The sequence below is a fragment of the Tauraco erythrolophus genome, chromosome 15 (genome assembly GCF_009769465.1).
Source record: "Tauraco erythrolophus isolate bTauEry1 chromosome 15, bTauEry1.pri, whole genome shotgun sequence".
NCBI lineage: Eukaryota > Metazoa > Chordata > Aves > Musophagiformes > Musophagidae > Tauraco > Tauraco erythrolophus.
In genome coordinates, this window is record NC_141479.1 from 12,330,624 (window position 1) to 12,344,324 (window position 13,701).

Genomic DNA, 13,701 nt, shown 5'->3' on the forward strand with positions numbered 1-13,701 from the left:
ATGTCAGAGCAACATAGGAATTCCAGAAAACGAAAATGAAAAACAAGGAATATTTTGTCATTTAACAAAGAAAGAAATTGTTTAAACACAAATAAAACGTACTTTCATCAGTGGAAAAAAAATTAACTGATAGTAGCAAAAGCAAAATGCAGCAAACATAAGATTAGCTTTTCCCTACAAAGAGTAAAAATGTCCAAAATATACATAACATGAAAGTCTGAAGTACAAAAGAACTGGCACAGCAGTTCAATGCATCAATGCTACTGTGATGAACCTTTGCAGCATCTGATTACTACAGGGACCCACAGAATGTCCCAATCTCTGCTACCTCAGTAAGCACATGAAGCATCAATACAGCAATGTCTTCTCTTTAAAACCAAGAACAACATCCCACATGCACACACACACAAAACCCCCAAAATCCACTACCATAACCATACAGTTTTTTCTCTATGCTGATTAAGGGGATAGCTGCAGCTTAGCTGCAGAAGCCTATCGACAGGATGCCTTTTCGTCACAATTTGTATCTTCTCAGCAAGATACATTCCATAGGAATGTTAGAATCCAATACATAAAACCAATAGTGTATTTTTTTAAAACTTCATACACATAATTCCATTTACGAGAAGTTTTATTATAATTCACAGAACTGAAGGCTTTACTAAACATTAAAAAGTGCATTTAGAGAAAAATTCTCAAGACATGTCATGACCCCCTCCCTTTTTTTAAAATAGAACTAAGTAAGAAAATTATCATCCAATCACAGCAAGAAAAGGCAGGAATTATTGTAAAACACTGCCCTCTGGTGTTAAACCAATTCTAAATTCTATTTTATGTTTAAGATCCCCCTCAACCAACCCCCTGCATTTTTTTTTATTATTTTTTATTTTTTTACCTGAAAGAACCACCTCCAGGGTCATTCAGCTTGTTTTTCTGATTTGCAGAGACCTGAACACCAAAGCCCCCAGGACTTTTGCTGGCTTGTATTGTTGGTGCCTTCCCTACTGTGCCTGAAAAACACCAAGCAATGTTATTATGAGCTGTCTTAGACAATTTACATCAAAGAACCTTCTGTCCAGGAACTAAATTTAACTGTCTGTAAATTGCAAACAAAGGAAGTTATTATTTTTAAAGATTATACTGCTGAAGAAGAACACTTTAAAATACAAAATTTATATTAACATTACAGTTTGTTCAATATTTACAGAATACTGAAGATTCCAAAACTGAAAACCGTTGGTCATAACTGGTTATAATACAAATAATGGCTATATTGTGTTTGCAATTGCCAGTAAACCACTTTTCTAGATAATCTGTACAGAATAAAAGAAGCAGAATTTGAAACGTTCTTAATACAGATGCTTTAAAGTCAGTCACTCAGGGTATTATGAGTTTTACATTTAAAAATGTAAAACTATGCCTTTTACATTTTTTTATATAGTCATTGTTCTTTGTTGCAGTGAAAAACATGTATTTGCAGAGATGAAAACTCTATTTTAAGTATTTTAATATGTTTTATATGGTATGGAAAAGAAAAAACATTGTTGTAAAATCTGACATAACCCCCCTCATAAAGGTTGTCTTTTATGTTCTTATTTTGAAACTGATGATTTAAAAGTAATTCACAGTCGTATCTAGACTTTACAGGACTATATGTAGAAGTATAGCTGGGCTTTCTAAATGAGACAAAGTGTGGTGGACATTCATCATCTTGTGACAGTAAATTAAAAAAAAAGGTATTAATTCCTCTCTAACATTTGGAAAAATCTAACCAAAAATAATTACAAACTTATGTTGCTCATTAGTAAATCAACAGACCTGTATTATTATTATTAAAAACATTGTATCAGTATGCAAATGAAAAAGCATTGACAAATGAAACTTTTGGAGTAAGCCCTCCTTTACTGCTTAAACACGTTTACTTGGGTTGTATTTTGTGTTTCCTTTAATTCCACCTGTATTTTGGCATGTGAGAATAACTAATTCATATGTCTACTTGACTTAAAAGATGTCACCTTTATCTTGTATATCACTCAACTTTATTGAGCGTTACATGCACATAGTGTTTGAGACTTTGAGAAGCACATGAAAGTTACTCCTGCGCATCTATTACTCAATCGCACACAAATGGCATGGTACGAACTTAGTAGAGTTACATTATTTCTCTTTCATTAATTACAAAAACCAGCAACACAACTATCTCAACAAATCCATTTAAGAACACTTCTTTGCTAAAACAAAGGTATTAGTTTTGAATGAGTCCAGCATTACTTTTTTTATTTTGAAGTCTTCATCGACTTCAGCACATGATCTTAAAGCAAAACTAATTTGGTACTTCAGTGCTTCAATCCGTACAAATAAACTATTGTGTGGACTCTCAACATTAGCAAATGCAAAACAAGATTTAGGACTTCAGGCTCCAAGCCTGGGGAAACATATATTTTGTCATCAGAATATTCAAGGTCCATGAGATGTCACAGATAGCATTAGTTCATGGACCAGACAATTCATTTATCTATTTCAGATGAACTAATTGGAAGGTTTTCTTAGTGGACTGGAAAGAAAGAAATAATACAATAACAAAAATTAGCAGATCTCCTCTTTCTATAATTAACATCTAGGAAATGAAAAGTGTGATAACCTCGAAAATTATTTCAATGGAAAAAATAAGGTAACAGTGGCACTCCTCCATAACTAATATTATATTCCTTTAGAACTAGTATCAATGGTTTGTTTTCTACAGATGATAACTTTTGATCAAAAGTTAACTTCTTGGTCTCAGGAAAACAGTATGTCTACACTAGATATGGAAAAACAAAGTCTCTCTTTCACCCCATGTATATGTAATTCTACTCGAATGGGTGTGGCAAAGTAAATATAAGTTTTGGAATGACAAATTTTCTGGTTTAAATCACAACTGTTCATGACTAAGCAGTTAGACACAAAATATGGCTAAAAATCAATTTATGTGATGAGGCAGGGCATATTTTGAAAATTAAAATCACCTTTGAGCCTAGATATTTCATGGGATTGGTAATGACATACAGAGTCTTTCACCACTAGGTCCTCGTTTCGAATTTTAAATAGCATGATCCAGAGAAATAAGCCCAAATTCAGGAGCTTATAAATTTGTAGTTGTATTTCTGCACAGGTTAAATAGCTGCAATGAATACTCTGGCTAGTTATTTTATAGTTAAGGCTATGATGAATAAATTCACATTCTGAATCCACTGTTCAAAAGACAGATGCCAGTATGATGCAAATTCTTGTCACACTATTGACCTTCACAACTTACGGACTGAACAAGCAAAGAAATGAAATCGGCCTTCACTCTCAGACACATTAGTCAGAAGTGAAAGTTCATGCTATAAGATGCCGAATACCTTCTCTGTCAATAAACTCAGGACATGAGTACCCAGTGATCATGCTATCAAATATACATCTTCTATGACAAATAAATGCATTTCTTTCTAACTTGGAAAAACAGCCTACAGGATTACAGTGACAACTTGGTCTCCATGTCCACTCAACCTTTGGATTCTCTGAAGAGAACAGAGCAAGTAGAACATCAACCGCTTTAACTGTGATCATTGAGATTTTTGATGGTTTCTTTTCCCAAGGAGAACAGAAAAGACCAAGCAATAAAGTCAAATAGGCTGCAATAGCTTTTATGTGCATTTAAACTGGTTTGATTTCTGACTCAATACCTAAAGATGACAAGCTCTGTATTCCATTACAAACCCTCAATCATCTAAATGCCCACATCCAAAAAGGTACTCTCAAAGAATAAGGGAAAAATAAAAATCGAGACTAACAGGACTAGTGATGGAAAGAAAGAAATGGATATTTATTAGACAGCAAGAAGGCTTCAAGAACCCTCTTAAAAAGTGGGATGTACCAGCCAGACATTAATTCATCTGTGCACAGACAGACAAGGAAGTTGTGTACAAAGCTCCCCTGTGCTCATCATGGCAAGTCAGGTTGCTGCGGTCAGTCTCTGACCTCAAAGAGCAAACATACTGACAGGAAGGAAAAAAAAAACCCAAACAACATGCATGTGGGTTGAGAAATTTCTCAAGGACTCCTACCTTGACCTCAGTAGCTGCAGAGACAGTGACTATCATGTTCCACTTCAAGAGTAAGAGTTAAGAGTAGGATGATTAAATTGAGGCATCCTCTAGGCTTCAGGGAAAAATAAAGAATTTCTTTCTTGGCCCAGAGTTAGCACTTAGGACAGTAAGAGTCAAGTTTCTGGCTTCTTTCAGAGCTTCCCATGACAAACTGCTGAGTAAGGAGCTAAGCATCTGAGAGTTTAGTCCTAAAGTTTTTTCAAAACATTTCACTGTGTTGGTCAAATACCTTGAACCTGCATTATGAAAACATGCATTCCTCAGCCAGTATGAAGTAAAAAATAACTGTCAAGTCTGCCAATGGCAACACTGTAAATTTTTCCCATGCTACTAGTTTGTAATTACAATGAAATTCATACAAAGGTAACAATCTCACTAAAACATTTAAACCCATACCTTGTGGTCTAATGGTCTGAGTTATTACCACTGGCATCCTAATCTGGGTAGTCTGGCAAGCAGGGTTTCGTTTCACAGTTTGAGCAGATGTTGACTGGATAATCTGCTATTATTAAAAAAAAGTATACTTATATTATACTCTTTATACACAAACACACACAACGTAAATATACTAATACCTGTAATTACTAATATAAGCATGTGGATCTCTAAAAGCACAACCAGCTAGTGACAAAAGTCATATTCATGTAATGCATGTGGTTGTGTGTGTGTGTATATACCTATTTTGCTGTTATGCTTCAAAAAAAAAAAATCAAATACTATTGGACACAAATGTCATATGTCACAACCTTCATCAAAAATATATTTCAAAGTAGTACAGTAAATATTCAAGTTCAGACTTTTGTCTTCAGAAATTTTTGCTAGGAATAAAAGCATTTTTGTAGAAGAAAATGCTGCAATAATTTTAGTGGTATCCACCTACAACTGTTAGGCCTTTCACTTTTTTTTAAAGAAAATATATACTGAAAGTAAATTCTAAAATATCATTGGTTCCAAAGTCAGATATACACAAGAAAGAAAACAATGTTTTGTGGTGATTTTATACTATTCATCTGTTAAATTTTAATTGGACATTCTCTAGGTTTCACTTACTGCTAAGTCAAGTTCTGAAGTCCTTACCCAAAACAAACTGGGTTAGAAACTTAGAATTTGACCCATAAACAAATCAAATCAAAAAGAAAAAACCTGCAAGGGTCATGTCTCAGCAACAGCAAAATGTTATGTTCATGAAATCAGGGACAAGGTAGGCACAGATGCAATGAACAGAAGATTCAAAAAGACGTGCAGATGCTGCAGAGCTGGAAAAAAACATCCATAAATAAACTCTGAAAACACAACACAGGCAAATAGCTGCGAATAAGATTACAACTACAACTCAGGCATGACAACTTCAGAAGTCATGTGCTCTTCACAGTCACAACTACGTTACTCCCATTGCATAATGTGTTCGCTGTTTCTGAATGACATATCCCAGTCTTACACCCGCAGGATTCAGTGTTCTCTCCTAGAAGACAATATGCCACGCTACACACCGCTACATGAAGCAAATGGGAAGAACTGCACCTTTATTCAGCACCGGTCAGCATTACTCTTACAAATATTATTTAGCTGAATAATGAATGGCCAAATCTCTGACTTCAAAGTATGCTATGGAAAAAGGAAAGGAGAAATAGTACTGTCAAATGAGAGATGAAAGTAGAGAATGAAGAGGCTATGGAACAAATAGGAAACTGTTCCATCGTCAGGAATCAGGGCTCCCAAACAAGAAGGAAGAGAGGTGAAAACCACAAACAGGAAAGAGCAATGAGGGAACAAGATCTGTGATGTACTTTGGAGAAAAAAAAACAACAAAACAAAAGCAACCAAACAAAAAAAACCCACGAAGGCCATTCTGAAGTTATGAAATAGCATTCTGCACATCCTATAATATTAAAAGTTGAAAAGTCATAAAAAAAACCTGTGGATGCAGAAGTATTAGCAATAACTACCTTGCAGAAAGAGAAAAGGGGAAAAAAAGATTAAGGATTCAGCTTCAGCTACGGACACTGAAGGAAAACGGAGCATTTGTACTAAGCACAGAAACGGAGCAAACGGATGTAAATTTCCTTGGTCAAGGCAGGCAGTGAGAAAATAGTGACACTCAAAGAGGAAAGAACAAAGTAGCTACCATGCTTAAAAACAGGAAAGAAATAGAGTTGATAGCTGAAAAGTTGAATTTGACTGCATTTTGATGCATAGGAAATATGTACAAGTGTATTTTAATAACTAAGGAGACAGAATAGCCCACAGGAAAAAAAAAAGGCTACATTGGTATGAAAGTGAAGGAGAATATTGTCACTTTTACAACAATTTATTGGATGAGTTTTCAGAGAACAGCGAAGAAAAGCAGTCATATCTTAACTGGTCAAAAGCCAGGCCAAAAAGGAGATGTGTGAGACCTATGGATAGAATCACTATCTGATATTACAGTAATCATCTACAATTAGATTTTTTCCCTCTGCGAAGCAAGCAACTTCTACAGTTCAGAATCAAGTTCTGTTTCACCTGAATAATATTTTTATGTGAATGCCCTAAAAAAACGAGCCACTAATACCATCAAAGATAGGACAGCATTTAACCATTTAAGAGGACATAAATAAAGTCAATGTTTTCTTTACTATCAAATACGCTCAAAACACGTCCTTTAACAAGCACTGTACTAGGACTCCAACGTTAAAAGTGCTGAAAGTATAGAAAATTATTGAGAAACAAACTTTTCCAAGGGGCACAGATCTAAACCATCATCTTAAATTCCATACAGAAACCTATCAGCAACAAGCACGTACTCTCTAAAAGGCACAACTGCACAACAGTTGTGAACAGAACACTCAGAACAACATTTTACAGTACCTTAAATTTCAGTTTCTAAAGAGTTTTAAGATACATTTCAACACAGATGTAATCTTTACATCTGGAAGTGATTAAGGAATGAACATTAGCAATTTGTTTCTGAAACAGAATGTGCAACCTTCTTTGCAGGCAAACAGGGGACATAGTAAAAACTGATGAATCAGAGGTGATTGACCCTGCATTAAAATTTATAAACAATCTAAATGACCCTTCATCAATTAAAATAATTCAAACTGTTCTAATCCTCTTGCCTATTTCCCCAACAGCATCAACGTTACTATTATGTCCTTAACTTGGCCTGAAAAGTGTAGACAATGAACAAGGTACTAGCAAGCTACTCTGGAAGATGATTAAACTTAACCAAATTATTTCATATTTCTCACAGCCTAAAAATACACACAATGAGCATACCCCATCCAACGTTATCTATTCATACGCTGAATTGATGCTTAATCCCAAATGATTAGTTCGTAAGCACCAATTTACTAACCCAGACTGATACTGAAGATATAGAAGTGGATGTTTTAGTACACTGAAGTCATCAGTGACATTACTTCAGCCTTCGGAAAAGGGGAGATCTTATTGCTGTCTGCAACCACCTCATGGGAAGATGTAGAGAAGACACTCCCTCAGAGCAGAAGGATGTGACACAATGGGCACAAGTTGAAATACGGGAAATTTCAATTTAATATAAGGAAAAAAAATTATCATGAGGGTGGGCAAGAACCGAAACAGGATGCCCGGAGAGGCTGTGTAAGCTCCCCTTGAAGATACTCAAAACATGACTGGTCAATGGGCAACATGCTAACCTGCAAGCAGGAGGTTGGAATAGACACCTCCAGAAGTCCTTTCCAACCTTTTACCACCATATCCTTAATCATAATATTAATGATCTTATATAAGTGCTGAGTCAGAAAAGGTAACAAGACAGATTAGAAGTCTTCAAAATTTACACAAACTGCTCATCGTTTCATCCACACTAAAAAGAAGAGAAGCCATTTTCATTATTTCCACCACAGCAAGCACAACAGTAACAACAAAGGCACAGAAAATATAAAAGATTTCATGTGGTTTAGCTGTTGTCTGAATTTGATAATAGCAAAATTATCAAACAACATTATGACTAAGACAGCGTCGAGACAGCAAGTACTCTCATATACCAGCCTATTCCTCTTCAATCAGTCAAAAGTCAAAGAATCATCTGGTTTTTGATGATCAACTGACTTTCATTACAAAAGCTGCTGCACTTTGGAGCTCTTCAGGGAACACACTGAAGCAGGAAAGTCATGGCATTACTTCTCCAAGTGCAATACACAAAAAGTTACCTAAATGATTTTCTATAAAATAACATTTTTCTGCAAAATAAGATGCACATTTCTCACAATAAAAAGTGTTCTTTTTTTATTTCATCTTCCCATTTCTCCCCTTAACCATCATCTTTCCACTCCACGAGTGATGCTCACTTTGATTCAGCATTTGTCTGCTCCTCCAGTTCCTTCTCTCACTTCCTGAATGCTTCAGACTACTACTCTGTCCATTCCTAAAGTTCACTTTATTTTCACATCTGTAAAAATGGATGCTTATACAAAGGTGCTTCCACAAAACAAGCAGACTTATGAAGATGAAAAACAGGTATTTAACAGTCACACCACTGATAACCTGAATAACAAAGTGGTGACAGCTGATATACTCATTTTTCTTAAGGCTCTTCTTCAAAAACCTTAGATTCAGTAACTATACAGGAATAAAGTAGTAGTTCCTTCTGGTCCTAATCTCAAGCCAAAAGGTGATGATCATATCACGACACTTGTGTGACTCCTCTATCGTGTATGTTACTGAAGGACAAAGAACTGACTACAGATACGAGCATAGACCAATAATTAACAACACAAATGACTAACAAATACAGACAGAAAGAATTCAGCCAAAGCACATAAACTGTATAAAAGTAGAAAGACCAATAACTTCTGTTCTCTTTCTCTTACCTAAACAGGAGATACTAAACAAAAACGGAAGCTATTACCTACAAGCCACTGAAAGGAAAAGTCCCTTAGTACAATTAGATTAGAACTTGCTGCTAAAGTTTTTGAAGACAAGGATTTTGCACGTCTCAACTACCTAGATGCTCCTTTACCAATGCAGATACGTAGGGTCCCAGCAATATGCTTCCCTTTACTTGACAAGGGCTGCAAAATCAGCCTTACATAATTTACAGAAATCACGTTTTGCAACAAATGCATCTGATCCAAAAGCGTACCAAATACAGCAATAAAAACAAAAGCATAGGAAATAGAAGCTTCCGCAAATAATAGAAAATAAAAATAAATTGGGAAAATGCATCCTTTACCAAGCGTTTTTTCTCTCAATTAAGTTAAAAAAAGTATTGTGGAAGGAAGAAACAAGCCATTTGCAAACATATAAAATTCCAAATGGCTATGGTCTGATATGACATTTATCTTCACTCATGAGTAAACACTTGCTAACTCACTTGTGGCTATGCCACTTGTGATTTATCAGTCTACTCACTCCTGAAGATAAATGTCATATCAAACCTCAGCTATCATGTAATCTGGCAGCACTAACTTACAATGCTCATGCTTTTATAGGCCTAGACTTCATATTTACCATTGTTTACCATGCTGTAACAGTTACAGTTTTTCAACAGTGCCTCAAAATTTGTATAAGCAACTATTTTCCCCCGAACATAAAAAAGGACTTTTTTAAAACTCCAGATGTAATTTTTAATGTTAATATCACAACAATATTGTTCTATTGAGTACATGTTTTCAAAGAAGCAACGAAGAAAAATAAAACCAAAAGCCACTGCATCACTTGTTTCACCTGCTCCTCAATTTATTATACAATTCTTCCTACAGTATTTCACCTGGTCTAATTTTGAATGTTCCCAATGATGGCTTTTTCATCACTTCCTTAGGGAGCCTTATCTACCATCTGATAATCCGTCTTACCGTAAGGATATTTTGGCTTATATCCTGCCTAAATCCTACTTTGTTTAATTATATCCTGTTATTCATATTTATACTCTCTTAGACCCCCCTAAATAATTCATTGATATACTTTAATGTTTAAACTCTTCAAATATTTGTAAATGTTTTTATGCTTCCCTTTAGTCAGTGTTTGACCAAGTTACATGTGTTAATTCTCTTAAGCTTTTCTTTTAGTCTTTGCTTGTCTGTCCTTTAACTGCTATCTTTTGTTACTGGTTTCCAAACAGTATTCATTACCAATATCCTCCTTATATTAAGGTACATGAAATTCTAAAAGTAAAGTCCATGATAACTCAGAAAACCACTAGGCTGTATTTCAAACAGACACACAATTTGTCAAGTACAGGTTTTATTCCTGTTAGTGGATCCCAGACAACTACTGCTTAACAGCCATTTTTATTTAAATTTTATTGTACACCAAATTCCAAGTGAGCAAACAGATCTTTATTAGTTCACTAATATAAACTACTACTTTTCTCCAAATAGCTGTATTTTACTCTCCTATTTCTAAGCTGCCTTGCACACAGGACAAAAAGAAAATTACTTCCTTTGAGTCACTAAAATGCATACAAATTACGATCATTCAACAACAGAAAACTGATGCCAGGAAAAGCTTCAGGAGGGAATTAAAAAGCAAAGCAGAACATCCCCATATAACACAATGCTTATTCTGCTGTTGTATCTTGTTTCCAAATTCTATTACTTTATCTCACATTTTGGGAGCCTCCAACCACGATGGCAGTCCCTAGAAAACTGTTAGTAAATGTTTTAGCAAACACTATTCTAATGTAACTTAGAAGATGATGAAATCTCCCCTCTGTACACTGTGCACAATATACTGCAGCAACAATGGTCCAGATGTATTTCTGGACATCTCTCCTAATCCCAGACCTGCACAAATTTTTATACTGCTTTGCATATAATTATATTTGTTTTAATTAAGATGGATCACTTTGAATTTCTTACTGTTTCTTTATCATTTAAATTTAATAATTGGCTTCAACCTCCAGGAGTACTTTCTGCTCACAATGCAGTGTCAATACAATATATAAAGTGCTAATTGATCGCCATTACTCAGCAATCTACTTACAACTTCAACATATTTAACAAAGAACATCTCTATTATTCACAAAAATTTTATCTGCTGTAACACCCAGAACAAGACAGGTAATGTCTGCATATAAAGGCCATGTAGAGCTCCTGCCCCCTAAGAATGACAGGTTAGACAAACTTTGAACATTGCACTTACAATAATTAAAAAAAATTGATTGCTGGCTTATCTCATTAGTGTCTCATCAATAAAATATTAGCCTAAGATTATTCCTCTTTTCCCTACTAGAAGTAGTTACGAGTACTAACAGCACTATCTAGCTTTTTAGAGCATAGCTTTTTCATAGTTCTGGAACGTGATTCCAATACTTTACAGAACAGATAAATAAAATAGTTTCCTCTCTCATCTCCACTAACACTACACATTTTAATGCGGAATTCTCCTTTGTGTAATCTACACTGCAGGCTGAACAGTGTACACAGAACTCTCATGTACCTCAATATAACTGGAAGAAGTATCACCACATCTGACCCCTTTGTAAAACTGAAAAGTCAAATGAAAGGAACAGCTAACAGACACTCCACATTTTAAAAGAAACTAGACTATTGTAAACTGGCTGGTATGAAAGCATCTATATTCCAAAACAGCCTTGCCCTTCTGCAGCTGGACAGTTTGCAAAGCCAGCTGGAACTCTCTCCAGTGAGCTTCAGGCTTGGAAAACCTGGAGCTCAGCCAGTTTCCTCCATCAGTGTTGGCCACCCTTAGGCAAGCCAGCTGTAATCTTCCTCTTCCGGACAAGTCCCAGGCAAGATGGCCAGAAGCTCTTTGCTGTGCTCTGATTTCGGGGAGCACTAAGAAGTGTGGAGAGTGTGATCACTGTCACCACAAAAAAAAGTCAATTCTTACTAACAATTACTAGTGTGATATGGAGATGCTGCTGGGTTGTCTGCTTGGCATCTGAGTTGATGGTTGTTGTGGAACATAAGATTTTTTTTTATGCAGTAACTCTCACTGGCTAACAATGCTTTTGTCTGTATATAACTAATTTGAGGGCCACTAAGAAGTGCTTGGTTAATGTAACGCTTGGTTCTGTTAACTAGTTACATTACCGAAAAATTGAAAGCAAATACAGAAAGCCAGTTTTGCAATAAAGCCAATAAGTTACAATTTTTTAATGTATTCACTCCTCCGTAAATATTTTCTAGAAAAGGAATAGTATTAAGCATAATTTTGTTCTGCGCAGTTTGCTACCTTTTGAAAACATAGTGGTCATTTCATGTACTCAGTAAGATCAGAATCCAGTCCTAGACCTATGATCTCCTTACAGACAGAAAAATAAGCTCATTGGATTACTGCAGTAGTTTTCAGCTCCCTCATACTGCGTAGGTATCTTGAATAAGGTGACAGAGAAACTCTTCACATGGTTAATCTCTACTCAAGTTAATGTCATGATTGCTGGCTTTGAGTATGCACTGACATGTGAGAGAGACACACAGAAGGCGTCTCTCCCATAAATTTGGCTTTATCCCATTCAGAAAATATTCCACAAGAACTATAATTGTAAGAGTAGGAACTCCTGTGGACTTACTGACATATTTTTGTTCTACATCAGTGTTTCTCAAAAGGTGGGGTGAATGCCTAGTAGGCACAGAAATGTTGAAGGTGGCTCGCAAAACACTGGAAAAAGCTATGTTACCTGGCAATAAATTAGTCCTAAGATTGTGGCATGAGGTAAGGCTAGGCTTACCGGCCACGAACATTTATACTCGTAAGGAACCTGTCGGCTGCTGTCAGAAATTTGCTTTCCCCAGGACAAGGAGTAATTTTTACACCTACTGCCTGTAGTTACAAACAGTTCCTGCTCCCCTACTTTGAAGAACCAAAGCTATTGCCAATTCAGTCTTATGAAACATGGACAAATCAAAAGAGCGGCACAAAAAGTTTAAGGAACACTTTTCTATATAATACAACAGTCCAGAAGGGGTAGAAATAACCCATCTTAGAAAGAACTCAAGCAGTGGAACAGCAAGCAGCCAAGTTAAGGTGCAAAATACCCAAATGTCTTGTGTATTACAAAAGCCAGAGTCAGAACTCAGCATCTAAGGTGTTCTTACACACTAGAACTATGCTCACTACAGGATGGTAAAATCATATTAATTTCATTTTAAAGTTAGTAATTTAACTGCTAGAAAGTATTTGTAAGGTTCAAAAGACCCAAGGCTCAGACATTTCCGGATAGTGCACTGCTACTTTTAAATTAAAGCAAAATAATTATTCTCTCTCCACACACTCTACAAATTATTTATATCCTTTATAGAGCCTATAACTCAAGGATAGATCACTGTAAGGTTTTACATTATCATATGTGCATTTCTTAATCTTGATAATTTAAATTTTTACCAACTTGATACACCTTCTGGATCTTGTCAATTCGCTTTTGAAAACTAAGTCAAGTACTTCACTCATACATATGCTGAAAACACAAAGAAACCCTTACATCTTTGCTTGAAGGATGATAACATCTGTATAAACTCCAGGCCTTTTAAAAATTCTAAACATATTTTAACTAAAACTGTAAACACACACAAGATCATATATAATGGCAGGATAAATTCACCACACTCTCAGTGAGTAAGTGGCTGTATAGTTGCCTTATTGATAGTGC

At 35.5% G+C, this 13,701-nt stretch overlaps 1 protein-coding gene across 1 annotated transcript in view; it reads right to left on the reverse strand.

The window, feature by feature from the left end:
- The window catches only part of LOC147527758 (transcription initiation factor TFIID subunit 4-like), a 148,482-nt gene that overhangs the window by 107,911 nt on the left and 26,870 nt on the right, over positions 1–13,701 (reverse strand). The window contains exons 8-9 of the mRNA XM_086620763.1: positions 4,527–4,632; positions 896–1,010 (exon numbers count right to left, since the gene is read on the reverse strand). Of these exons, the coding sequence (XP_086476889.1) occupies positions 896–1,010; positions 4,527–4,632 (221 nt within the window). The remainder of the gene's footprint in view (positions 1–895; positions 1,011–4,526; positions 4,633–13,701) is intronic.